Source organism: Ornithodoros turicata, unplaced genomic scaffold (genome assembly GCF_037126465.1).
Source record: "Ornithodoros turicata isolate Travis unplaced genomic scaffold, ASM3712646v1 ctg00000979.1, whole genome shotgun sequence".
Classification (NCBI taxonomy): domain Eukaryota; kingdom Metazoa; phylum Arthropoda; class Arachnida; order Ixodida; family Argasidae; genus Ornithodoros; species Ornithodoros turicata.
In genome coordinates this window covers 395,792-423,596 of record NW_026999433.1, presented here as the reverse complement: position 1 = coordinate 423,596, position 27,805 = coordinate 395,792, and the positions used below count along the sequence as shown (strand labels likewise).

General features: G+C 47.1%; 1 protein-coding gene across 1 annotated transcript in view; it reads left to right on the top strand.

The window, feature by feature from the left end:
• LOC135376029 (uncharacterized) overlaps positions 1-27,805 on the top strand; it is a 46,706-nt gene that overhangs the window by 15,501 nt on the left and 3,400 nt on the right. The window contains exons 2-6 of the mRNA XM_064608642.1: positions 14,244-14,301; positions 19,773-19,882; positions 20,961-21,026; positions 23,310-23,348; positions 24,897-24,950. Of these exons, the coding sequence (XP_064464712.1) occupies positions 14,244-14,301; positions 19,773-19,882; positions 20,961-21,026; positions 23,310-23,348; positions 24,897-24,950 (327 nt within the window). The remainder of the gene's footprint in view (positions 1-14,243; positions 14,302-19,772; positions 19,883-20,960; positions 21,027-23,309; positions 23,349-24,896; positions 24,951-27,805) is intronic.

The window sequence follows — 27,805 nt, the reverse complement described above, 5'->3', positions numbered from 1 at the left end:
CCTGAGGGTGCGTCTAACAAAGCCTAGGGAGCGAGAAGCGTTAGTTATTTTGTGGTTGATGTGCTCGTTCCAATTTAGGTTGGAGGAAAGGTGGATTCGAAGATATTTGTAAGAATCTGCTCGGGTTAATGTGATATCACTTGGAGTGTAGGGGAAGGGAGGAAGACATGAGACCCGTCTTCGAGGAAACGACAAAATGCGACACTTTGCAATGTTCAGAGGCATTTGCCACTCATTGCACCAACGCCGAATTAGTGAAAGATCTCTTTGTAAGGTTAGTTGGTCAGAAGGAGAGAGGATTTGCCTGTACACTACACAGTCGTCCGCAAAGACACGAATCGTGGAAGATATGCCTGAAGGAAGGTCATTTATATAGATAAGGAAAAGGAGAGGGCCGAGCACTGAACCCTGAGGGACGCCAGAAAGCACAGGTACATCTGGGTACAGGTGGTTGTTGCAAGTAACAAATAACGTACGATTAGTCAGAAAGTGAGCTATGCAACGGACGGCATACGGGTCGAGGTTGAGCAGATAGAGTTTGTATAGAAGCTTAGAGTGCGGCACCATATCGAAGGCCTTGCGGAAGTCTAAGAAAGCGGCGTCAGTCTGATGATTATTGTCCGCGTGGAGAAAGATGTCGTGAACAATACTGGCTACTTGAGTTTCACTCGAAAAGGGCTTTCGAAACCCGTGCTGCAAGGGATAGAAGAAGCATTTTTCTTCACGGTACTTAACTACTTTGGAGTATGCGTTCGAGAATTTTACATAGAAGTGAGTGAAATGGGGCGGTAGTTTTTAACGATGTGGCAGCTGCCTCATTTGTGAATAGGGACAATCTTCGCAGTCTTCCAGTCCTGCGGTAAAGCAGAATCTTGGAGTGACTGAGTAAATATGCAACATAGAATCTTGCTGGATATAGCTCTCCTGTTGTATAGAACCTTCGGGTTAATAGAGTCCGGACCAGTACTTGACCACAGCTTAAATGACTCAATGATTTTACAAATTCCATGAGTGCTGATATGAATGGGGACCATAGGTGAGGAGGCGATGACTGATAATGGAGTTTGGGTGTACCCGTTATCGGTGTTGAAAACGGATGAAAACAAGGAAGCGAAAGCGTTGACGCAGTCGTTGTCGGCGGGTGTCAGTTAGACCGACAAGGTGGGATTTTGGCGGAGATAAAATTTTCCAAGATTGTTTTGGTTTATTCTTCAAGAGAGACGGGAGGTCGATGGTAAAGAACTTATGTTTCACTTCCTTGATCGAGCGCCTGTATTCACGTTAACAGTAGTGAAATTTAGCCCATGATACGTCGTCGCCAAAACGCTTTGCCTTCCTGAATAAACGCTTTTTCTTGGTTAGCAAGATTTGTTGAAGACTTTTTGTGAACCAATGATTGTGACCATAAGATTTCACTCTTATCTTCGGAACATGGTACTCGGTAAGGTAGTTTGTGTTGTCACGAAAGAGGGTTCAGTTATCCTCAATGGAGTAAGGCGAGGTGCCACGAAAGGAATTTTGATACGGAGCTTCAAGACCCTCGTTGATGGCTTGGAAGTTAGCTCGAGCATAGTCGTATATGGTTTTATCGTTGAATTTATGAACATTTGGAAGACTTGAAGATATATCGAAGAAAATGGCATTGTGGTCACTGAGACCATCAGTGACATGCAGGGAAGTGATGTGCTCAGTATGGGAGGTTAAAACCAAGTCAAGGGCGGATTGTGTGGCATGAGTTATTAGGGTAGGATGTAGAACGACCTGCGACAGATTAAATGTAAGGCATTAATCCACAAACAGTGTCTCTTGTGAACTCCGGGAAAGATTGCAGTGGAGCAAGTCCCAATTTATTGACCGTATATGTATCAGCGTATATTGAAGGTATATATAACTGTATATGTATCAGGGCAGATTTCAATCCACGGGATCCACGAATCCACAGGAAGACTGCCGAAGCTCTCCCACTCGTATTAAGTACCTGTAGCTTTAACTACAAACAGCTTTTTGCACACTCCACAAAACGAGAACAGCTGATTGCTGATATCATTGCGCGGCCATGCGAGCCGAGAAGGACAGTTCAACAGAGGAGGTAAGTTCGAACGAGGCGCTAGTCGTCGGTGCAACAATTTCCAGAGTGAACCAACCCAGATAACACTTTTCCATTCTTTTTCTTTTTAGTATTATTGATTATTATTTTTGATTCATTTCCAATTCTAATTCCAATCAGAGTGTCGAACCGCAAAAAATACGGGTTCGGTTCGGGTTCGGGTTCGCGTTGTTTTGATTTCGTTCCGGTTCAGTTCCGGTTCGGCCAGGCCAGAAATCGAACCAGTTCGCAAACCGGTTCGCAGCCCCGAACCGGTTCGCGAACCGGTTCAACGCTTCCGTTATATATGTTCCATAAAACTGCTTTTATCAGGAAATGCGTGGCTAATAGCTTACTGCTGTTGTCTGCATTGACGTCTCTAGCGGTGAGGTAGCCCTTTAGTGAGAGAAATGAGAAATGGATGAACACTTATTGCAACTAGAGTTCACGCTGTTGAAGCGGTGTAGTCCTGCTACTTTCAGTTCCCAAAATATCTTTTTTCACACGCACAGTGCCAGCAAGATACACTTAAAGGAAGCCTAATAAGATGGACAGCGTAACATAGACGACAGTACTGCCTTCGCAGCGTGAATCGACCTGAAACCGTACTGAAGCATGTCGAAAATAAGCCTGCAAGCCTTACTCTGTCCGAGCTCACAGCAGTGTACTTGTTAATCCACAACACAACGGCAATGTGTCACGACGACACAACTGCGCTACCAATAAGCAGAACCACATTTACTTTTCAAAGCACGACCAATCAAACAGGCACCGTTCTGCGTACGCTCCTTCTCCACTTCTCTTGTTTCTGACTTGTTTAATTTGTGCTGCTCACGTGTAAAGGGAAATCTTGGGCGCTTATTTGATCACATATTCGTCCTGTAGAGCTATATAACTGGCCTACTCCATTCGTGTTTCATTCGTCCGCGTGGCACCTGGTCTCTGAAGAGTAGACGCCGCACCGCGTGCGTGGGGCGCTAGCCGCGGCACTCACAAGGACAACTGCGCTTCAACATGTTAAAAAGACGCTGAAAGTATGCTTGCTGTACGTCGTCGTCTGACTGCTAGGTGAACATTTCTGAAATTTATGATATAGGCGCGTGATGATGACACCAATGTGTCTTCGTTCGGGGATAGAGAGGAACTCTTATGCTGACTTCTTTTATGTCCGAACCGTTTTGTTGCGAACCGGTTACCGCTATTATTTTTTACGGTTCTGCTCCGGTTCGGGTTCAACAGTGTCATGAAAATTTCGGTTCGGGTTCGGGTTCGGTTCCGGCAAAAATAACGGTTCGGGTACGGTTTTCGGTTCGGGTTCGGGTTCGGTTCGACACCCTGATTCCAACTCCAGCTCAACCGCTCAGCGCGCTGACACTAGTGCAACGTAGAGTCAATAAATCTCTCGCTTCCCTAAGGAGAAGAGTACTTGAAGTATATTCAAGTTTTGTGATTCGTTTTTCCCTCTCTACGTTCCAGAAACATACGGTTTCCGAGCCAAGACAATATAGTTGCGAGCGCAGTTGACATACAGAAGTGCATACAGATCTCGTACCGTGAAGACCACCACCCCAAAAGTGCTTGCCACGGTTTCGGTTTTGGCCCATTTGCATGTCAAAATTCAGGGATGGATATTTTAATACACGTACGTGTTTCAAAATTTTTAAACGTGGTGTGGATTTTAACTAGGACTGTCTCCCATATCGGTATCTGGCTTTTGTTCAAGACATCCTTATTAGAGTTTATTAATGAATTTAATTGATTAGTCATCCTTATTAGTCATTATAGTCTTTCTTGGAAAAGATACGCGCCCGACCTCTTCCGTTTGTGGTCTATTGTAATTAATCTTTCGGTTTCCTGTCTGTTGTAATTAATATTTCTCTTTCCTGGTGAACTCTAGGTGAATAACTAACCAGTAAGCAAGAAGACACTACACTGTCCCCATCACGGCCAACTCCAGTATCACCGCCCAATAAACCATAAAAAGCCCATGAACGTCCTCGTCTGGTCGAGGCGTCCTCGTCCAATTTAAACATCATTTGGACATCCATAGGTAGTGTCGCAAAGGCTGTCAATTGCATGACATCCTGAGGATTGTATTTTGACATTCTGCTCTGGACGTAATGTGGGGTGAGTGTCACTTCAGTGCAATTAGATATGCATGACATGACACCAGGCACGTGCCTGATACAATATTTTTCAGTTTAAATTCACTAAAATTATTGTGTACAGTTTTCTATTTTTGCTTCTTGGGCCGCGATGGCTGCATTGGCTGCATGCCAACACGAACTCCCTGGTCCTTGTCCGTTCACCATGCCACCAGTCGGCGCTGTCAGTCGCGCATGCGCAGTTTTGTTCGCTTGACGCTGGTTCGCTTTGCTTTGGCTCTAACGGACGTTTCTCATCGTGGCGAGTGATACGCATGATCTTGAGCGTATTATTGTTCCGCCAAGTCTGCAGCTATTAGAGGATTGTGCTGTCGTTCCCAGTTTATGCTGTCGTTCTAGCAACCCGTCTGAGAAAGAGCCCGTAAGGGGAAATGTTTCTGCCAACCCACAGCAGACCAGTCAGGCTCGTTTGAAATGTCAAGTGAGGACGGGGCTCTGTATCTGTAGCCAAAATCGCTCTTCGCCATCAGGACTTTCGCCGTGTAAGGTGTGTAATCAATATAACTGCGAAATATTATGTTCGGCTGTGCCATGCATTGTCATTGTAGATTTCACTCCATTTGCAGGCGACCAACGACGGGGAGATGGAACGCAAGATGAAACTGCATGTGGGCGACTTTGTGCAGACGGTGTGTATATGTCTTGACACCTGCTGCACATGGCTATGCTGTCATTGTGTTTTCTGGAAAGATATTTGTTGCAGATTAGGCGTTATGGCGCAACGTCCACCAGGAAGAAAGACGCAAGCATTGTGTTCAATTTGGCGGAGACTCATGCACGTCATTACACGATTTCAAAATGCTTTGAGAAAGACACGTTGGACCGGAAGTGAGAATCTATGTGCTGTTTTTCATTGTTGTTCATCGTCCGATCATTGCGAATTTTGTGACTGCGTGAGACGAATGCTCAGGTGTGTTGATGATGAATGGGGATAGTTTCAGAGGTACGTACTCGTGAGTGGTGAATAAAGTGATTTCTTGCTGCTATATCTACTGTTTCGCGTGGGTTTTTGCGGGTTCTCATCTCCCCCAGACATGAGCGGCTTACTTCGCAGAACATTTCAGAAAGCACGTAGAGAGCGACGGGGAGGGGCGGTGAATAGCTTGCCGTTGCTGGCCACACAGCAGCATTTTCAATATTGCCATAACCAGCATCAATGCAACTCAGTCACATGCTGCCTTAATGCCACATCAGGATTAAGGCAGCCCTCATGTTAGCATCAGCGTCAGAGAGGCTCTAGTGTTAACATGATCCTGAACAGCTCTGTTAATATTAGTATCAGAGCAGCTCCACGTGTTCACATGAGCATCAAGACAGCGTCCCCAATCACATCAAACTTGATATCACTCGTCAATAGGGAACACACCCATAAACGTGTGTTACCACGGCTGCGCCTCTGCTACTCTGGTTACATGCTATGTAGTACAATGTGGCTTAACCTTGTTCTCTACACACCCTGCATATTTTTGTCTGCATTCTGCTCAAAATGCTTATAAACACAGCATATGTATAAGCTCCTCACTGCTGTGGTACTATTGTAGTTTCCTATCTTACTCTTGATGCATTCTGGTCGAGAGTATTTTTTATGAAAAGCTGTCTTACTGCACTCAGTCAGTGCACCAATAAACGTTGAAGCTGAACCACATATTTGCATCATGGTATTGCTCAAACTGTGTACACCTAGCATAACATAAAAAAAACGTCCCAACAAGGTACCAGATCATGTCTCTGAAAGACGTCCCAGTGACATGATATGGATGCTTGTTTTAACATACATGGGATGTCCACCCTGACATCATCCGGATGATTGTGGACATCCACAGGTAGTCCACATATCCTGGTAAGGCTGTCTTGCAGTCATCCCAGGGACATTTGTGGTTTACTGGGCGCTAGCATCCCCGTCACTAATAGCAACTACTGCCTCAGTATCTCCCCTGACAATGAAATCACCACTGGGAGGAACATTCTCGGCTGCCGCCACGACAGTGTCAGGTATAGTGACACCAACATCACGTTCATTCGCAACTGCCACGCTAACAGCTTCTAGAGCAGGATACTCAGCCCATCTTCCTTATCGTTTTAGTCTACCAGTCCCTAATTTACTCATTTGCTTTATTCACTAGACACAACTATACGGTTGGGGAGTCAACACTGGTAGCAGGAGCCGGAGCCACAGTTTGTACTGTCATCAAGCAAGATAACTACTTAGACTACTAGTCTACATAGTAGAAGTGTAGTAGTTAGTATACTAAATACTACTTACTCTACTAAGCCCATCTTACATACCAGACAGTAACGCTCCAAAGGTAGATTGCTTTTTCTATGTGGCATGCCCCGCAAACAATCCTGAAACTCCGGAAGAGTCGCTACGTGTGTGTGGGGGGGGGGGGGGGGCGGTACAGTCCTAGTGGGCTTACTAGAACATGATATGCCCCTCACCGTGATCATGATCAAAGAGCCGAGTCGCTGTAAGCCAGCGGCGACAGCACTCAACAGACCCTCACGGATGATGACTGCTCACGGATGATATCTGAACGCAGCACCGCTGTCACTGTTTGGAAAATAGCCATGCTCCCAACATGAGAGTGTATTCGTATTGTCATCTGTAGGATGGGACAAGCCAAAGCTTGCCCACATCACGTTTCAAAAATAGTACTGCTCTCGCCATAAAAACGAGGAGCAGAATCAATAAGTGCTAAGCAGGCTGTCCCACTGAACTGCCAATCCCAACCATCCCTCAGTAGCCTTCATTGAGACAGGAGTGAATAACAAACCGAAGTTCGACAGTGTATCGGCGACAGAGCGACAGAGTGTGTATTGGCATCAAATGGAAGGTCGGCCACGCGATATGCCACAGTTATAGTTAATGCAACTATGGTCACAAATTCGCAATTAGCGTTCGGCAACTGGTCCGTATCATCAGTCGCCGTCCCCCGAGTTTGCCGGTGTCGTGGAAGCATTAAGAGTGAAACTGTCCGCGTCTCCCATCCCTAAGCTGTACTCAATGACGACGACGACGTTTCTTTCGAAACATATTGAAACGCCTGAAATATATTCCGGCTATGCTCTAAAGCGATCGAGACATGTTTATATAACAAACATATCCATCCCCCCCATCCTGCGATCGAGCGATTGGGGAACGGCCATCTTTACACAGCGTCTGAACAAAGCGAAATATACAAGGTATTTTTTATACAGATGTTTCATAAAGACTATAATGGCATAAGACATTATGATTTCATAAAGACATTATGATTTCACCTCTCTTGTCTCTCGGCCGGCATGTGTTCTTGGCCATCTGTTGCTCAGCCGCCGAATGACTAATTTCTAACAATTGTTCCTTAACTATTTAGTTATAAAAGCCACGAAGTAGTGCAACGAGAACGTCTGCTCCTTCCGGACACCTGATATCATAGCCGTTTTCAGACCAGAAAAGTGTTCCGTAAATTGTCCACAAAAAATTCGTGAATGATAACATTTTTTTTATTAATTTTATTCATTGAGCATCATCAGAGTGACTGGGTGAAAGAGCACACTGTCGCCTCTTGCGTTCTGGAAAAAAAGATGAAAAGAAAACAGAAAGCGAAGCCCAAGGTAAGGGGAGGTCAGATAGCGTCACTCGATACAAGTGTTTTTGTTGCGTTTCTGCAAGTTAAAGCTCATCTTCGACACATGAAGCGGCTCCACTCTGCTCCTTCACTCTCTCGCATTAAAGGTGAAGGAAATGCGAGTCCCAGAAGATGCGCAATGAACAAAATAAAGAAGAAAATGTGTTTCTTCACGAATTTTCGCGGACGATCTACCATACGTATTTTCCTTCCGATAACGGCTCCGATATCACGTGACCGAAAGGAATGGATGTTTTCATTGGGACAACTTCATAGCTTTTATAATTAATAAGTTAATTAACGGTTTTAAGGAACTCTTCATTCGACGGCTGAGCAGCAGATGGCCAGGAACATCCGCCGCCAAAGGTGATAGTGATAGAAGTGATAACGGGATGTCTATAGCTCTTAGTTTTCTTATGAACAATTTCACCGAAAAAGACACACTGTATGTCGGCATAGGCTGAGCGGATAAAAAACAACATGTAATCAGATACCTCGTGTCCAAAAAATTGATATACTCTGATAATACGGTCAGGCGTGCCATCATTATAAAAGAGGACAGAATGAAGATATGCTCATCAAATTCAATGAAAGGAAAGAAACGAACTTAATATAATGAGCGGGTTAGAAAATAGGCAAAAGGTAAAAATCTCGCCGCACTCCACAGTACGTATCGTATTAACGTATGTCGTTTAAGGTATAATTATCACATTTACTGACGAAAGTGAGCTTTGTGCAGCGTAAGTATGACCCAAATGAACTTTGCTCTTTTAGCTTGATCATTACAATATAGGTACAAAATGCATGCTTAAAGGTACAGCCTCCTACCCTCTGGCCCTTTCATCAGGACTATCATTCGATTGCCCTTCGTTGAAAATGGAGTACTGCGAGGTGACCTAAAAAAGCGCGTCACGGTTATTAAGTGGCCGAATTAAAAATATAAAGACTGCTGAGCATGCCGCGATCTGTGTTGGCAACAATAAGAATGGCGATGTCGCCCTCCGCGAAAATTCGAGATAGGTTACAAAAATCGTCTGGTTCTGCGCGCGCTAGTGCACTGGCGGGAGTAGACGACTTTCAGAAGTGAGTGGTGTCATCGGCAGCTCTCGTACATTTTTCATTCAGTTCCCATGCAGAAACGCGCATTCTAACAAGATGCCCATATGGTAGTTCAGAACTACAATGTCAACCCCCAGAGACAGGTTAAAAGTCACTGAAAAACGCCGCGAACGAGCACTTCACGAATTTTTTGCGGACGATCTACCGAACGGATTTTTGTTCTGAAAACGGTATTGGTATCTGGAAACCGAAGAGTTCAGGTGTTCTCATTGGAGCAACTTCATAGCTTTTATAATTAAAAAGTTATTTACTGAAAGTTAATTAAGACATCGCCTTAGGAGTCTGTTAATGTCCCCCAAGGGAGTGCCCTTCAGCATATGCTAAATTGCAATTGATTTCGTGTCGGAAAAAGTGATTGATATATCTTTAAAAAATCTGTTCACACTTAGCGTGGACACCCTGTATGTACAAACTATGACGGAAATCGGAGGTGGCGTTTTGAGAAACAGGATTGCAAAAACCCCATTTTTTGAGAGCATAGCCGATAGACGGCAAGGTGGAGACAAATTTCGCATGAATTTATAGAACACGTTTTGGCCTACACGTCCGTACCTCATATGCCTCCGTGGCGTGTATAGGAGGAGCACAGCCCAGACAAATATCAATATCACAAATTTTGTTGCAACTTTCACGATTTTTAATTTGAGATCAAAATGGAATTGACTCGTGCTGTTTACGCACGCTAAAAGCCATTGTAGCTGACACATTGGGCAAAAACAGTAGTGTCAATTCATGATGTTTACTGTAATTGCGCAAAAAATACCATGACTTTATCTTTTGTGGTATCCTCAGCTTCCGAACACAATTATACAAGAAAATCTGGTACGGATGTGCACGAGTCAACGTATGTAGGATGCTCAGGACATTCCCCTGGTTTACCTGAAGACGTGGACTCGAACGACCACGACATCGGAAGGTACATCACTTTTCGTGCCCAGCTAAATCGGCATCCCTAAAGTCTCAACTTATCCCATTTTTAGACGTATACTAGCGCACCATGTGTTTCCTGAAGTTTTCAGCCTACTCAGACATGAACCACGCTCGGGCGACTCAGATTTATGGACAGAAATGATAGTGCATCATAAAGCAGACGGTCATTATTGCAGGTGGACACTACGGCGAAGTAGTAGCCCCTATATCGCTTCATCATTTTGCAGCTGTGTTTCTACGCGGACTTCAAGAGCACGGTACAGCGTCTGAAGCAAAGAGCATGTTGTTCCAGGACTATTCGCGGTACGCGCTCTGAAGCTCGCCGGCATGTTTGCACAGCATACGCGTACTTTTAGAATGCGTCTCAACACTGAATCTTTCCGTGTTTACAGTGAGTCAGCGCCTTCATGCATCGCCCGAATGCTCTACAAGTTTACTTCCCGTGTTTTCCTGGAGGTAACACTGCACCAAACACAAACACTACTCCGTGCACATCCGTTGTCATATCCAGGAAATGACCTTGGATATTTATCCAATCATGCATGTCCTTCGGACATCCGTTATGAGTATCCATCGTTATGAGTATGGACCTATCTGCTGTCACCACGTCAGCTGTATTTAACAACTACTTTTTGACGAGAAAATTGACTACGTTTGTACTACAGGCTCTTGTTGCTCTCACTTGTTTGGTTGGCTTATTGGTTTATTTGGTAATTCTGTCTTCAACATTACAATACTTAAGAAGAATAGATACGTAACGCCATCCTGTCCCAGCAAGGTGAAAGAAATTGAGGGCGACCTGCAGTACGGCTTTCCCTGCAACTGTGCATTGTTCGCTGTCTCCTGCCGCCCCACACTCTGTATGTGTCCGCGCAGAAAGCCCGTCAGCAAAACTGTCGGTGTATATTTATTCAATATTCACATAATATAACTTAACACACCCTATACGACAGAAGACACGACGGTTCTCATGCACGTGATTATCAGGAATGGGGAAAAGCAGTCGAAACAAAAAAATATATATGCTTACACTCTCCCTCTTGCATATCCCTGCACTTCCTTCTTGCATATCCCTGCACAAGAGAGTGCACTTCCGTGCACTCTCTTGTTTGCGTTGCGTTCGTCGTCCTCGTTTCCATTCGTTGTCGCGGACGTTGTCGAGGTATATACGAGATGACCGTTGATATTTAAATGTGTGATACTAAGACGTAATAGTCGGCCTGATGAGTGATAGAAATGTAACTTAGTGAAGTAGATATTCTTGTCGGAAACTGAGACAAATTGAATGCTTTCCATGATTTATTTAGAAAGAGGGCATGAGTCGCCATCTTCTGTAGAAGAGGAATACTATTGCACGGTACGAGGCAATCCGTTCCCCACTTGGATTGACTCTCAGTAACACTTCAGGTTCGATTTACTCTAAGACACCGACGCTGTAGATATCGGCCATCGATGTAAGGTTAGGCATTTTATCCAGATAACGTTACCGTTATCGCAAGGTTAGGTCACGGCAATAAGCGAGACGGGTTGAAACAACGTTTTTACTTCGTGAGGGCCGCATACGAACTGTTGAAAGTACCGCACGAACAGTGAGCACGAAAAGGGCAGTCAGGCAGTGGTTGTCTTTATCAGCAGGTGCTGCTAAAAGCTCCCACCCCCACCCCCGAGACCGGAGCTTCATGAAGGCAGGGCTTGAAGGCGTGGTGGAAATCGGCCCGGTTGCGAAAAAGGCGGGGTTGTCACCGCGAACATCCGAATAGGTAGAAAGCAGGGAAACTGCGAACTTGCGGAGAGTCGGTAGCCCAACGTACGGCTCGCGGAGCCGGTAGGACGGGAATGAAAGGTGACGAGGCATTTGCCGAGGCATTTGCCGAGTGCTTGGTAATAGACCCGGTACGCAGCCGTGACGGGGTCTATGGATACAACCTCAAGGCGATCTGGGAACTTGAGGGCAATTGTCTTCTCTTGGCCCGAGTGTACCAGGAAGGCGCCAGGAGCTCTCGGCTGAAGGCACCGTGACGAAGAAACACTTATGTAGAAGTGGAGAGGGCACGAAAATCGCTCGACAAGACGAGTGGCGTGGGGGTTGGTGAGCGAAAGTTACCCACATGTTCTTGGAGGCGTGTGGCTAAGTGAAGACGGCTTGGCTGGGTTGGAGTCGCTGTGTCGAAGAACCGGCTTGAGAGACACAAGGTGGACCCGAAGGCGAGGGCAGGTGGTGCAACGCAGCAACCTACCTTGGAAGCTGCGTGAGTACCGATGCGCGTTAGTAGCAAGTGCTTTGCCCAAAGGTCTTCAGTGGCGCGTAAAGTGGTCTTCAGCGTGCGATGGAAACGCTGAACTCGTGAGTTGGCGCATGAGTGGTGGTGTTGCTGCGGTGTTCGCTGGTGTGAGATGTGAGGCGCCGTGAAATGCCTGGTGTTTGGAAGTGTAGAAGCGTCACTGCCTAGCGGAATTTCGGATGGTAGAAGAGGGTTGCAATACAAGATGTCCTCTTTTCGGGTCACCAAATATATAGGTCGATGGTCTTCCTCTACAGGAGTTTCAGTGACGCCCGCCTGGACAGCGGCCACGCCACCAGGCCCTCCAGAAGATCCCGTAATCATCAATCCGGGCCCGTGTAAGGGATGACCATCGTCATCCACATTGCTGCCATTAACATTTTTAGCCGCATTTTTAGCCACCGTTTTGCTTCCCATTGGGTGAAACCTTAGCTGACTCTTTTTTCAGAGTGCATGAACAATTTCCTTGTTGTAGTTTAAAGAAGAATGAAGGGGCTGGGAGAAATAGGACGAGTAGATATTTCTAGTACAAGCTCCGAGTACAAGTCAGCACTTACAGGTTCATGGAAAGATTCGAAAAGAAATATATCACGAGAACTAATTCCAAGCCCTGGGACACACATTCGCACAAACAATATGCATGCAGCGCGTAATCCTGTAGCCCAAGAGTGCTTTCAGTCTCGCGGTTCAGAAAACCTGCTCTCCTCGGTGGTGGTGGTGGTGATGGCGATAGGGCTTGCCGTTGTCGGCCTCACGTATGTGGGCAACGTCACGACCGACGCCCTGGGGGAATGTGCGTCCTGGGCCGACTTCTAAGGGAACTGTGCCGACATATGTCTTAAAGCGTCTGAGGAAAACCCAGGAAAAACCCCAGACAGCACAGCCGGCAAAGTCTGTCAGTCTGCTGTCAGCTGCTCGGCTGTCAGTCTGCAAAGTCTTTTTCCTCACCAATAATCAGACGAGCGACTTCATTGTCCTTCCGTTCTTTTTGCAGTCGATTTTTCCGCCGCCCCTCGCGCTTCTGGACTGGTCGCTCTCGCTACCAGATAATTCTTCGCGGCGAATGAAGAGTCCACTGTCAACCTTAGGTCACGAGACGGGAGGAGGCGCTGAGCGAGGTGGTCGCCGGTGTGCACTCTCTTGCAAAGCAATTTCTTTCAGGCAATTAATAAGAAAGCTGTACCGGAGTGGTTGATTAAGGTGCATACTTGAGTGAAAATGCAGCAAAAGACGTGGACACTCACCTGTTTTAACCCACCTGTCCGCGTCTCTTGCTGCATGTTCACTCAAGTATGTACTTTCAGGCAATTCGCAGTTCCGAAAGGAAATAATTTGCGTGGTTTCTGAAGGTAGTGTGCTCACATGCATGGTGTAATATATATATGCAGGGTGTCTCAGTTAAACCTGAAGAAGTGCAGTCTCGTGCACGAAAGTCTTGTTTACCATGTGTAAATAAATAAGTTGTTCCTACCGTTTAATATCACTCTTTGATTTAAATCCCCCAGCTAGATTACTCGCGAACGGGTGCACCAACTTTCTTTTTTACAAGTATCTGTCCGATACCACCTAAAAGCCGCGCGCTGTGTGAATGAGTGGGAGGCACTCATTACTTAAATAAAAATTTAAACGAGTTTCGTGAAAAACGTAACATCTACAGCGGGGCGCCGTCGGCATTAAAATGGGTGCTACCCTTTCTGGAACCTTCCGTGGACACTTTTTTCGATAAAAATCTGCAGGCGAAGCGGGTCAGTTGTTGCAGTGATTAATTAGTTTCGGTTTACATACTTTATTGCAGCCTAGCAACACCCGAACTTTATTTGCCCCATCGTTCCAGCAGTGTTATGCTACGCATCCGCCTACATGCGGACGTTCTATTGTTTGTTCATTATGCAGGTGTATCCACACAGCTATGTCAAGGGTGAAATATCGCCAAAGCCACCTCAGTGAATCAGAGCCCTGCTGTTTTCACGGCATTGCCTCCATTTTCTCATCAGCATTTGCATTGTTCAGCATGCTGAAGAATATTGCTTCTGTCTTCTTGTGCCTCTTGCAGTGCCGCTGTACGGGCCATGGCGCTCCTCACAATATGTGCGATGTGGACCCAAAGACAGGTAATACATGTGGCAATGTTTAGAGACGTTATCAGTGATGGAATTTATCAAAGATTCGCAAGAGTTTAAGAGGCATACGTCCGAAATCACGTTCACAATGGCCAGCTTGTTACTTTAAGTTCGAGAAAGACTTTAACTGCATCTGAAACTGAACGTGCGTCTCAAGACACTCATCAGAGCTCGTAGCAGTTAAATTAAATCGTTCTCCCTAGGATGCTTGAGACACAGTTATCTACAAGGTGCTGCACTCAAGTGTGCCACATTTCCGTCACTTCATCAGAAAAGAAGGTAATGTCCAACTTGCCTGAAATTTTTCACAGTGAGAGCCATTTTCCTGAAGATTTTTTAAAGCTTTCCTTGCCGACGTCGTTTGTTCAGGCACACAGGAGATAAAAATTGTTCGAACTTTCGACCCCATGCATTTTCTACGGCGTATTCCCTGTTATTTTGGGGACACTTCGTTGGCGAACGGCATCACAACGAGTTTCGCCACATCACACACAGGTGTCGGAGGGCTTGCTCAAAGAGTTGCGGTTTCGCTTGGCGCCACCTTTGTGTGATGTGGCGAAACTCGTTGTGAAATGCGATTCGCCAACGGAGTGTCCCCAAAATAACCGGGAATAGGCCATAGAAAATGCGTGGGTCGAAAGCTCGAACAATGTTTATCTCCTGTGTACGCGAACACACGACGTCCGCAAGGAATGCTAAAAAACTTCAGGAAAATGGCCCTCATTGTGCAAAATTTCAGGCGAATTAGACTATACCTTCTATTGTTATGAAGCGACGGAAATGTGGCACACTTGAGGGCCGCCCCCTGTAGATGCCTTGGTGGCTCGATGTTATTTCCTTCATTCGCTGTTGATCAGCATGTTGAAGAATATCGGTTCTCTCTACTTGCGGCTCTGTCTTCGATTGTGGGTCTTGGAGGTACTTGCAAATTGCGCGATGTGAACCAAAAGACAGGTAATACTCGTGTCCATGTGTAGAGCCGTTATCAGCGAGGAAACTGATCGCAGATTCCCAGAGGTTTAGCAGACATACGTCCACAATCACGTTCACAATAACACAATTGATCACTTTCACAATGACGAGTCGTCAATGAATGTGACCCTTCCATAAAAGCACACAGATAACTGGGATTGATCTCCCTGGGAAGTTTGAGACACAATTATTTAGACACCTTGGTGGTTCCACGTTATTGAAACGAAACGCACGCACAGTGGCGTATCTAGAGCTACCTGCGCGCATGGCAACATGGTTAACACGATGTCCTCGGGGATGCGTTTTCGTGTGGTCCGCACTAGGTTTCACACTGCAACCTCTCTAATAGCGGGTGCTTCAGATCATTTATGAATGTGCCAGGTTGAGTGCCCGACCTGGCACATTCACACCCGACCCCATAATGGCGCCCCTGTTCACCTGGCGCCCATGGCACCTGTCCACACCTGCCACACCCTAGATACGCCACTGCGCACGCATGAGTACAATCTAGTCTCTCGGGCAGAAAAATGAATTGTTTTCATTCCCCGTGCTGCGTGGTCCGCAAATGGCGACAATGGTCTTGGCCATCTCTTCCGCTTTCTTCCAGAAATACGCAATATGCGTCATGGGTGATGATCCGATGCTAACTATGCGCCCGACACATCTCACACGGCGGCTGTACTTTACGAATATGCTAATAATACAGCCTTCCCCGATCGCATACCTAGCTACGGGTTCCTTGCAGTGTTAGAGGAGGCAGCAGTTCTTGCTGTCTGTGCATCCATTCTTTCCACCATCGACCCTGAGTTGCTTCGACGATATCGAGTTGTGCTGGTGTTTTTCTTCCCTTTCTTCTTTCTACGTTATGTTTTTAAGCTATATTTCTATACGAAAGAAGATATGAGAGCAATGCAGGTGCCGCTTTCTTGTCGTTTTTAGCACCGTAGTACAGCCAAGCGGATATTCACAACAGATTGTGTAACTGGCCAATGATCCCCTAAAATTCATAAGCTTTGAGAAACGAAACGACTTCTTTAGCGAAATTTTATCATTAAAATGATAATGTTGTGTCAATAGTATTCATGTAAGTCTGAGACAGAAGAAGAGGATGCAGCGAATATCGAAAGTCATCCCCCTTTTTGTTTTGTTTTCTTAATCCTGGAGCGAGCATGTTACGGACACCGCTTCCTATGTCACTTTCTGCAAGAGCGTCGAAATATTCGGGTATAGTCCTTGCCCCGTTTGGTGCCTCAGTACCCAGGTATTCTCAGCACGGCATTCAACCGTGACAGCCTCCGCGCCATCATTCGCGGAGTAATACGAGAGGAACATGCGCGAGCCGGCAGTAGCTGTGAGTGGCCGTGCCCTCTTTGCTCCTGTGTACACTTCCATCGTGCAGACCTCAGTTTCGTCGTCGAATGTGTTGAACCAACGCCGCCTAGATACAGAAGGCTTGGTTATTGCCCTCCTTCGCTATGTGGACATATGAAGTTTGAATTCTTCTGCTACTGCGAATCGGCGTTCCGCGAATTCAAGAACTCGAAAATGATTGCAGCTAAGTTGGAACCTATAGACCTGAATCTGTTGACAAAAAGAGCAACACGCTTTCCAGAAAACCAATCCTGAGAAATATATAGAGCCGTCTTACGCTTTATTTTAAAGTTTTCGCACTTAGTACGCGGGGACGTTCAGTCACTCGTCGCAGACGACGGTGGTTCGCCTCCATGGCTACGACCGCTGAAAGATCGTTTGTGATTGGCTACCGCCGTTGAAAACGGGGTCCTGATTGGCTGACTCTTAGCTGACTCTAAGGAAGCTTTTTTTACCAGCTCCCAATGCATAATAGTTAGGATGATCGCCTTCCACGCCGAGACTGGTACGTGAGACGGGTTCGAATGCTGTCACCGGCTGTGCTATCTGAGGTTCTCCCTGGGTTTTCTAAAGGCTTTGCAGACGAATGCCGGCACAGTTCCCCCTGAAGTAGGCCCAGGACGCATACTAACCCCCTTCCCCCACTTCTTCCTGATGTCCTCTCTCCATCTGTCCACATCTGTACGCCGCTCATAGCCACAGTTGCTTCGCGGCGCTAACACGGAATTTAAAAAAAAAAGATAAAAAGCATCAGCAGACTTTCTCCATCCAAGTAGCGTTAGTTGGACTCCCTGCTGCCCGTCGCCACCGATGCACCGATTCGGTTCACCTCAGCCGACTGAAGACCTTCGCACCTGACTAGCTTTCTTGAAGGACCCCACCTGGTTAATCTTCCTTCCTCCCGGGGGAAGTTTTGAAGCCAATTCGTCGCCATCACCGCCCTTTCGCAGCGGCTCATTCTCTCTTGGCCTTCGATGCCTAAATTCGCTTCTGAGTTTCGCCTTCTCACTTTTTTTTTCAACCATACGTCTTTTGAGTTGAGCTCTGCTTAGCGACTTTTTTTACTTTTTTATTTTTTTGTAGGCTGGATTTAGCGGCTCTTTTAGCAACTTCCTCCAGCAGATCATGAGGTCTTTAAAGGCAGTGGAAATGGGAAAACGCGGGTAAAAAATCGGTTCGTGGAGCATTGAACACTCGATGGCGTCAGTCTGATAGAACGTGGAAATAAGAAACGGCGGGAATTATTTCTGGTTCGTATGCTACTTGAAAACGCTAAAGCTAACAATATTGTTGTGCGCTCCACCAGGAAGTCAGGTATCAGTGTCTCCTCCAAATGAGTAACGGTGCGTTGGCGTGGACTACTGAGAGATATGACAGTGCACCCTGAGCCTACCCGTGCGCATGCGGTGACGAACTCACAGGAACAGGAAATTCGACCAGCAGTGCAATGGCAAGACGCTCGTGAATGTGGTGCTCAGTGCGCTTGTAACCAGCGCGCGTCAAAGTGCGTATCGAACACGACCTCAATTCCTGTGAACCAGAGAGAGAATGTGAGTGGAAGGACAAGTCAAACGGGGCTAAGGGAGTGTTGCCGGGTATGCATTCCCGATTCTAGTCGTTACAAGTCCCTAATAGCCCGCTCTGCGTCAAATTCCACATGCTACATGATTGGAGTTTTTGTGTGTGTGTGTGTGTGTCCGTGCATACATGACAGTTAGAAAGAGGCGAATGTGCGATTGTTAACGAGCTTCCAGTTATTCCTAGAGTCACTAAATAGAAAGCAGAGTAGCGATACTGAGCCACACCGGCAGGCGACAGCGCCATCTTGGACCCAGCACGGCTGCGTCGACTAGCAATGGGACGCCAATCTCCCTATTCTGCGCTGGGGAACAGCATGAAGCCGAGTCAGCTCGCAACCGGAGAACACGGTTTCCGATGGAGGGGGCTCAACATGAGCGGCGTGTTCTTGAAATGAAAAACCACGTGACACGATCAGCCAAATCCCGGCCACCGAACGGCGGCTCCGGCGGGAAAAAAGAATGCGATACTCTGTACCCTTATTTAGTGACCATATTCTTGCTGTCATATGGCTCTTTCTTACGTGTTTACAATCCCACTTGAGACTTGTTGAATTCATGATCTCCCTTTCTTTTGCTCTCATCTAATCTAATTTAATATACCCTTTTCCTCATTTGTTGCCTTTTAAAGCCGTCCGTCAGTGCAGTTTCTGCATTCAGTACTCAGTGCAGAAGTAAATAAAGCTTTCTTTTTCCGATATCACGGTCGTGAACAAATTAGAATGGGTTTCAAAGCTTCACATTAGTCGACCTAGTGTGAAGTTCCAAAGCCAGTGCAGAGTGCAGTGCACCTAGCGCACGTATTTTGTGATGCGCGCGCCAATAACCGTAATGTCAAATTGTTGAACTGGTTCTGCAGAATATCGCATGCAACCAGAAAGGCTCCCCTCCACCTCAAAGAACAATTGGAAGAAAGATGGTTGGAAAGGTAGTTGAGAGATTTATCCAGACTCCCTCTAAGACACCCAAAAATATTCAGAGACACCGCGTAACTTTTTGACCTGTGTACCCCCTACACGGTGTGCCCGCCCTTGCTGTTTCAGCTTTAGACATATGTCGGTAATGATAAGTTAAGATGTAATGGCGTATCAATAATAATGACCCCCCACCCCATATTTTTCCCACCACCTCTCAGTGTTCGAAACTCTGGATAAACCAGTGAGTTACTTAGTTCTCTAAAGCTTCCAATAACAGTACTTGATGACGACTTTTAGCAACTTTTTGTCCAGGTTTGGCGAGGTTTATCAAATTTTTAGACAAAATTTAGCGATACATTCAGAGCTAAAGTGGCAACACTGTCCCGCTCGGCCCGTTCTCCACGATGAAAGGAGGAGGAGGAGAAACGCCCCCGGTGATTGAAGCACACACTGTCGCCGGACGTTGTGCATGCGAGCCATGTTTCATGTTTTCGCACATTTGTGCTTTCATGACGCTGTACTGAACAATTTATTTTTATTGCTCACTCCATCCAGCGATGAACAAAAAAATATAACAAAGGCGCATGCACATTTCGTGACACTCTTGTTTCCTTTACTTTGGCAGCGATGTTTCACGCAACAGCGATTGGACGATCTACGCACCTCATCTTTAAAGTTTGTGCTCGAATGGCCGACGACTTTCACAAGAAGCCCGATGCAAAATTCCTTTATGATGTGAGTGTGCTGAAGGATATACTACTAGGTGTTTTGATCTTCAGCATATTTTTTTTTTACAACAGCTACCTAGATGCGATATTCGCAGCAGGGTTATGCAGCTGCCGGACCGAGTGTGTAGCTATAAAATTCTTACGATTGATTAATTGACTTAGTTATGTTTTATGTTCTTGACATGATGTTTTGGGTAAATACGATAGGATAGGAGAACTGGACGCAGGGATTATTTCAATACACCGGATCTCTTATAAATACGAAGGGGGTGGACGGACCCCAGTGAGAGTTGCAAATAGCGAGGGAGTGGTGACCCACAGGGTCTTGCGTAATATTGGGAGAGTGGTGTTCATATTTAAACCGGCAGCGGTGGTCACCTCTCCAGAAGAGCTCCAGAAACTCTGCACGTTGGTGAAGCAGGACGGCCATAAAAAAAAAAAAAAAAACATCTTAGGTGAACCGCGCATAAAAGTACGCACTAATTTATTCAGACGTAAGTAGTAACTGTAAGTAATTATTCTTTCTAAGGAAGTAACTTTCATCTGTATCTAGTTGTCTTCTTTCAGTGATGAGTTACTTTTTTGATGCCAAAGGTTTTTCGCCGATAACTTCGGAGAACCACGCTTTCACTACCCATTGTCGCATGTTATTCGTGGCTTACACAACTGTCCCTTGCTGTAAAACAATGGTGATGGGGAAGGGCACTGCTGTTACGCTACTAAGAAACACCTACGTGGTGCGTCCCCTGCATGCGGACGTTATCCTTTACTCGAGGCTACCCATGCGATGACACCCCAGTACCTCACTATGCTGGGATGTGATCTCAGTGTCCTCGTAGAGAAGTACGGTTTAGGTCAGGTTGTGTAAAACCTCCAACCCATGGCGGACAAATCTCCTTTCGGCGATGCCGCGTGCGAACTCTACCCATCGATACCTAAAGGAATCGCGCATGTCACACAATCACGGAACTGCAAGCGCTACAAAGGAAACATGTTTTCGTTGAATGATGTGTTAGGACGTGTACCTGTATTTACAAAAAGATTACACGATAAATCTGTACACATGTTTCATGTTCCTTCTTCAGGCCGTCATATTCGGCTGTGCCAATGCTCTTCGCTGCATCGAGAAGGTGGGAGAAGAAATGCCGAAGGTGACACTTGATACTTATACGTTGAATAGATTGGAAGAGCGACAAATACAAAAGATAGAACGCACAGCCATGCTTTATTAGAGAGTTTTAGTATACCGCTACCGGTGCCCGGTAGGCTACCGCGGCTACCGGTGGACTTGCTTACCGCAGTCCCCGGCTCCGGTATAACAGGGTCGTAGTATAGCGCGACTCTACCGCGACATTTCACCGGTAGCGACGCACGGAGACGGGAAGGAGAGCGGCGGCGCTGCTGTCGATCTCGCCGGTGAAGCGAGCGGTAGGCTGTGCGGTATTTCGCCCCTCCGACCGGTAGGACCGGGAGGCCGGTATTCCGCTCGCGCTTGCGCAGAGAAGGCATGACGTCAATACCGGCCCCACCGGTAGCCTATGGCCGGTATACTAAAACTCTCTACTAAATGTGTTGTGAAGTGGCAGACAGACAGGTTGTGTTGCTGGCGTAGTCTAATACCCGAAACGCACTGATACAGGATCGACATCGTGCGCAATCGTGATTATGCAGCAATTGTGATGGTTCTCAGGTGCGGACAAAACGAGTCTCGGCGACAGAGATCAACAACGCAGACACTTGTCCCCGTTCGCGTACATGATTAGATTACACACTCCGAGGAGGGTTGGCGCAGGAGCAGTGGCTTCCTTTCTCCCTCACCTTCTCGCTACTCGCACTGCCGCTTCCGGGTTGGCAAGATGGCGGCGATCACAGTGGCCCGGACGAAGAAAACAACACCGAGAAACACCGAAACAGATGAAATCCCATATGTATGTATTAATTGGAATTTCTTTAAAGTAGACGTCCTGGACCAGTGTTTTTTTTTATTTGAAACTTCTGGGAGTATTGTACAAAGCCTCCACCAGACGGCTGCACATGAAAACCAAGATCATGAACGTGAAGTGCGGACGGTACGGCGTGCCCAGCAGGATTGCGGACCGAGCCCGATTGTCTGTGACAGTGCGTTTTGGGTATAAGAGCTTGTCGTTTGTAAAGTGCACTCAGGAAGTCATACATGTGACAGAGGACGCGAATTATTTTTAATTGATTTGTAGCAGTAAAGTTGCAGTAAAACCGCTGGAAGCGACGTCTGAATGCGAAAAATCCCCAATTTGTCAGGCAACAGTGATCTATGTTCCCGGCTGGCTTGCTACATATGATGACTACGTAGCCGACACCTAGTCGCATGCACTGTAGCGTAGAGTTGCGTTGTTTGTGGCGACTTCGCAACTGTTGTCCCCAATGTAGTTTAGCAGCAGTATTTCACGAGCAATTCACATCCAGTGTTTTCCATAATGTTGTCCACAATGTAGCTTAGTAGTCGTACATGACGAACAATGCGCCCTTGTTCATGCACAACTTAAGTGTGAATGTAAGTAGGAAGTGTGAAAGCTTCTGTGAGCTTTAGTGAGAGCCATGCTTCAGAGGCACGTTCTGCTTTACAATTTGCGTATTCCTGCAATACAAATCGCATTACTGGTGGGTGACGTCTACGACGCCTTCAAATTACGAATATAGGTTCTTCACTCGAACATGTGCTTTATATGGCATGATATTGTCCCTTATCGTGGCTGGTGCTGTACTGGTACATGGAAGGCTTCCTGGGTAGGTGATCACCACGTAGGTGATCCGAAGATAGCGAGTTGAAGCCCTGTCGAGAACGGCGGCATCTTGGCTGAAGGGTACAGGTTGCTGTCACCCGTAGCCGACATTAAATGTGGTGTACCGTGTGTCGAGATTTCGCTGCACGTTAAAGAGCTTTCAGGAGGTCTATACTAATCGACAGGCCCGACCACAGCGGCGTCGCTCATGATCGCAGTTGTATCGCGTCACAAGCCCCGGGATTATTAAATTAATACTCTTGCATGAATACTTCTATCCTTTTTTTCAAGGTAAATTGAGGGTCAACTGATGATTCTCTGTTCCCTTAATTAACATCGTCGTGAAGCAGTAATACATCTTATTTCTTTGTTGTTGTTTTTTTTTTCTAGTAACACCTTTCCTTTAAGGTGATTCTGCCAACTTAATGTCGCTTCTCGCGTCTAGCTAGACATGACAAGTGCTGACCAACCTTCATTTAAATATCCGATAGGAAACTTGGAAACAGAATGCAATCCTTGGAGTATATGTCCAGCTTCGTCCTCAGAGTCTCTGCTTTGGACATGACTTCACTTTGTACATCGATTAACACACTTGAAACCTACAACTAATTCAGTAGCGTTCTTTTCTTTTGTTGTTGAACTTTATAATGATTGACATTTGATTTTTCCTCACAGTATGCAAAGTGTATCATGGAACTGTACTTATCCAACTGGGTGAGTATATTGTTCAACATGTGTCCGTACATGTTGCCTGCAGTTTATAGTGTTTGTGCATGTAACGGAAGCAGTACACAAGACACAACAAATGTAAATGGAGACAAACAAAAAAGATGTAGTCCCCCTGGGAGGTACAATGTCGAATATATATTTTCTAACCAGGGGCCTTTTGCTCATCCTTCAGTGTTGCAACATCGCAGTGCGCATTTGGTGCGGTGTTTAAACGCACCAATAGGTGAAGAAGAAGTAGTCTCGCATCAGTATGGTAGATAAGGGTATGTGGGAACTAGCTAGCAGACAGCCACACAGGAGGAAGCCCAGAGGTCAACTGTTTATTCGGGCGCATAGCGCGTGCCCGCTGTTACGGTAGTCGTCGTCTTCGCCGATAGGAGGCCGCCACAGATACTCCCCCGCCCAGACACAGCGGCAGCTGTGGTAATGCGAGCTGTGGGCGAGTAAGCTGGTGATGACGCAGCATGGGACGCAGATGGATGATGCGATGAAGGGTGGCAGGTGCGGGGCTGAAGGGCGCTTTGAGTCGCGGTAGAGGCGCTTTGAGTCGCTTTAGAAGAGCTTGGCGATGTGCGCCAGAAGGTTTGCGAGGCCGTGAAGATAGATTTGCGGGGCCGTGAAGAGAGGTTGAAAGCCGTGTTGGCTGCGCGTGTGTGGCGTTGTTCGCCGCGCTTATGAGCTGCCGAGATGTCGGCTGCAGGGAGGGTGACGTCGGCTGCCGTGACGAACGCGACCGCTCGGCGAGTACGAGGCTCTGGTGTCACCGCCGGCAGGTGATGGTAATGCGGTGGTAATGAGGTGGCGTTCGTGCGAACCTTCCAAGCTGACCTGATGACGCGGTGCTGACGGCGATGGCTGCCGAAGGTGGAATTGGCGCATGGTGGTGGTGTGCCGTGCGGTGAGTGACCTCTGTTGCCGGGTGGAAAAGGCAGCTTCCTCCTGGGAATGATGTTGAGTGGGCCTGGGAAGCTTGGTGCAGAAGATGGATAATTTAGGGTGGTAGGAAGGCCGAATTGTCCGAGGTGTTCGAATGTTCGGGTCACCAACTGCGGGAACTAGCTAGCAGACAGCCACACAGGAGGAAGCCCACAGGTCAACTGTTTATTCGGGCGCATAGCGCGTGCCCGCTGTTGCGGTAGTCGTCTTCTTCGCCGATAGGAGGCCGCCACAGGTAGGTTAGGTGAGGTTAGGTTAAGTTGGGTTGGGAACACGCACTGCCCACCCACGACAACTGATCAAGCCCAATAGACTGGGATCTAGTAGACGCATAGAGCAGCGTCAAATTTGCTTGAACAAGTGTGACTACCATGATGTGAGTTGCGTTCATCTTTTTTGTGCTCTCCATGGGTAGTCCACATTCGCGAGTTCACATTATTGGTCTTGCAATGATGCTCTACATCTTCTGAAACTTCTGCCGTAATAACATGAGCAATAAAACATTAGAGCCTTAGCAGGACATTTGATCTGCATTGTACCTCAATGTCAGTATGTTCGCTGATACGTTGAAATAATTGGCACTACGTTATTTTGCAGACGAGAATGGCAGAATTGGATGACTATGACAAAAAATTGTTTGTCAAAGCTGGGGTAAGTGAACCAATTAATATACAGGCAATAGATTGAGCACACAGTCCCCTCCCCCAATCCGAAACTAAACTACTTTCTCATGGTACCTCGAGTCATCCCCCTAAACATGTTAATGAGCAACAAATTGTTTAAAGTTGAATTTTAGAGACAGCGGTGCTGTGTGTGTCATTCACATCACGTTCCTGTTTTGGCAAGCAATCAAACCACGTACTGGAAGCAAAATTTTCTTGTTATGTTTAACCATATCTCAATACGGTCCTCAGTGAGCTTTGTTACTTTGTGTTGGTGGCACAGTTTTCTGAGTTGCACAGTGTCCATGCAGTGTGCCTACCAACCTCGAAGGCCGAGAAATATCAGGGAATTTGCAAAAAAGCACCTAAAGTGAGGGAAAATCACAGACGTGTGTTGTTGCGATGAACAGCAAGAAGGAGTGTCGTTCAGGTGATGAGATTGTCGCGAGTAGAACAACTTTACTTTAAGATGATGAATGGGGAGTTTCATCACCAGGGGTGCTACTCTACCTATTTGCTAGTGGAGATGTGGTGAATGAAATAATGAGCCCCTTCACAATAAGGATAGAAGTCATATTGTGTCCAAAAAGGTCAAATGAGGTTGAATATGCGTTGGTGGGCTGAATTCGCCCAGGAAGCAAGCAATTTTGCGAGAGAGAATGGGGGAGAGTCCAGCTGACTAAGAGACCCCAGAGTGTAGTTCAGGAAGTTTGGTTGTGTGAGGAATGAAGAAGAATGTGCCCCTGATGCTCTACAGCACGGCAGTGACAGCATCTGGGAGAGTCAACTTGTCTACGACAAGCCACTGAGCTGCAAAGCCACATCGAGTCGCATTCGATGAATTAATGCAGCACTTTGTCAAGACGACAAGCTTGAATGTAGAAAACTAGTGCATGGTCAATACTACTTAATAGAGAGAGGTAACATTTCCTTGCGTTTAAGGAACGCATAATACGAAGAGGATAACACAAGGCTGAATCATGTCTTTGTAGCGCCATATCCACGCGACAGTACTGCGCAGGATCTCCTCGCGCTCAGAAATAAACTAGCAATTCTGTCTACCGCCCTGGTCTGATCAGCCGTCTCCTACACTGGTGAGCCGAACGTGATCATGGACAGGAACGCAACGCAATCCTTGGTTTCCTCCTTCGCCGTACGACTGCCGCCTTTTACCCATTCACGACCGGACATATGGTTTCGGCAAGCAGAATCATAGTTCACCTTGGCACACACCACATCCCAAGCAACGAAATTTCACCATGCCTTGTCCGCCCTTCCCGAAGACACTCTCGTCGAGGTAGCAGACATCATCATGCAGTTCCTCCGCTGGCGCTTCGTACGACGCCTTGAAGATTGCCGTCGTCGAGCGAACCTCTTCCTCTGACCGCCAGCGCTTGCAAGATTTTGTGCTGAACGAGCCTCTTGGCGACTGCAAGCCCTCTCAAGTTTTGCGGCAAATGCAGCATTTTATCTGAAGCTCCAACTTGGACCCCAAGCTCCTCCGCGAGCTTTTTCTTTCTCGACTGCGTCCGTCCGTACAGCCGGTCTTATCCGCTTCGGACAACAGCGACCCTCGCAGCACGTGCCGACGAGGTAACGAAAATTGCTTCCTTGCAAGCTTCTGCACGCACTCTCTCTCCGGTTGACACCACCCATCCGCAATCCTCACACGAACCCTGCGGTACCTTCAGCTCTCCACCGGCGTCCTCGGAAAACTCGGAACTCGTCGCATTACGGATTAAGGTGGCTCGCTGACGCCTTCAACAGGTCCACGCGCCGCGGCAGCCACTCTCCTAGCCGTGATGGACAGTCCCGCACAACAGTACGCTCTCCAACACCTCCAGCGTCATCCAAACTTCGTCCAGTCTCCTGGTTTCACCATCGTTTCGGCCACAGGGCACGACGTTGCGAATCACAATGCCGATGGCAGGGAAACTTCCCCGGGGATTCCTAACGGCGACCAAGAAGCCTCACTCAACGCGGCAAGGTCGCTTCTTCTATCTAAAAAATCTGTCCCGAAGCCAGAATTTCCTTGTCGATACTGGTGCTGAAGTTAGTGCTCTCCCAGCCTCTAACCAAGATCGACGACGTACACCTATCATGTACTTGACCGCAGTAAACGGTTCCCGTATTGCAGTGTACTACCGCCGCTCCTTCCCTCTGGATTTTGAGCTACGCCGCGTCTTCCATTGTGTATTTCTGGTAGCTGACTCTACGCACTGCATCTTAGGAAGCGACTTCCTGGCGCACAATAATTTTTTTGGTCAATGTTGCTAGGTGTATGCTGCTTGACAACCTTACAGGCCTCTCTGTGAACAGCGTTTCGACGTGCATACCACCAGCTGGTGTTACTAAGCCCCGCCCCCAAGACACCACATCTGCGGAGCTCTTACGCGAGTTTCCATCCTTGACTTCCCCCTGCGACTGGACGAAACCCGTCAAGCATCCTGTCCTGCACCGCATACCCACGCGGGGTCAACCGCTCTTTGCCAAAGCACGTCGTCTGAGTCCCGAGAAGCTGGCTATTGGGCGGCAGGAATTCGTCCATATGCTCGCGGTCGGTATCGTCAGACCGTCTTCCAGCACCTGGTCAGCACCTTCCCCCCCAAAAAAAAATAAAAAATACTGGAGACTGGAGGCCATGCGGGGACTATCGTGCCTTACACATGGCAGCACTTCCCTACCGCTACCCTCTTCTCCACATCTCGGACTTCACCGCCGGCCTTTCAGGGGCAACAACATTTTCAAAAATACCATCAAATGCCCATGGTCGAAGAAGACCACAACACGCGACCGAACGCCATCCCAAATACTTTGTCATCGACCACGGTGGTCGTCGGGAAA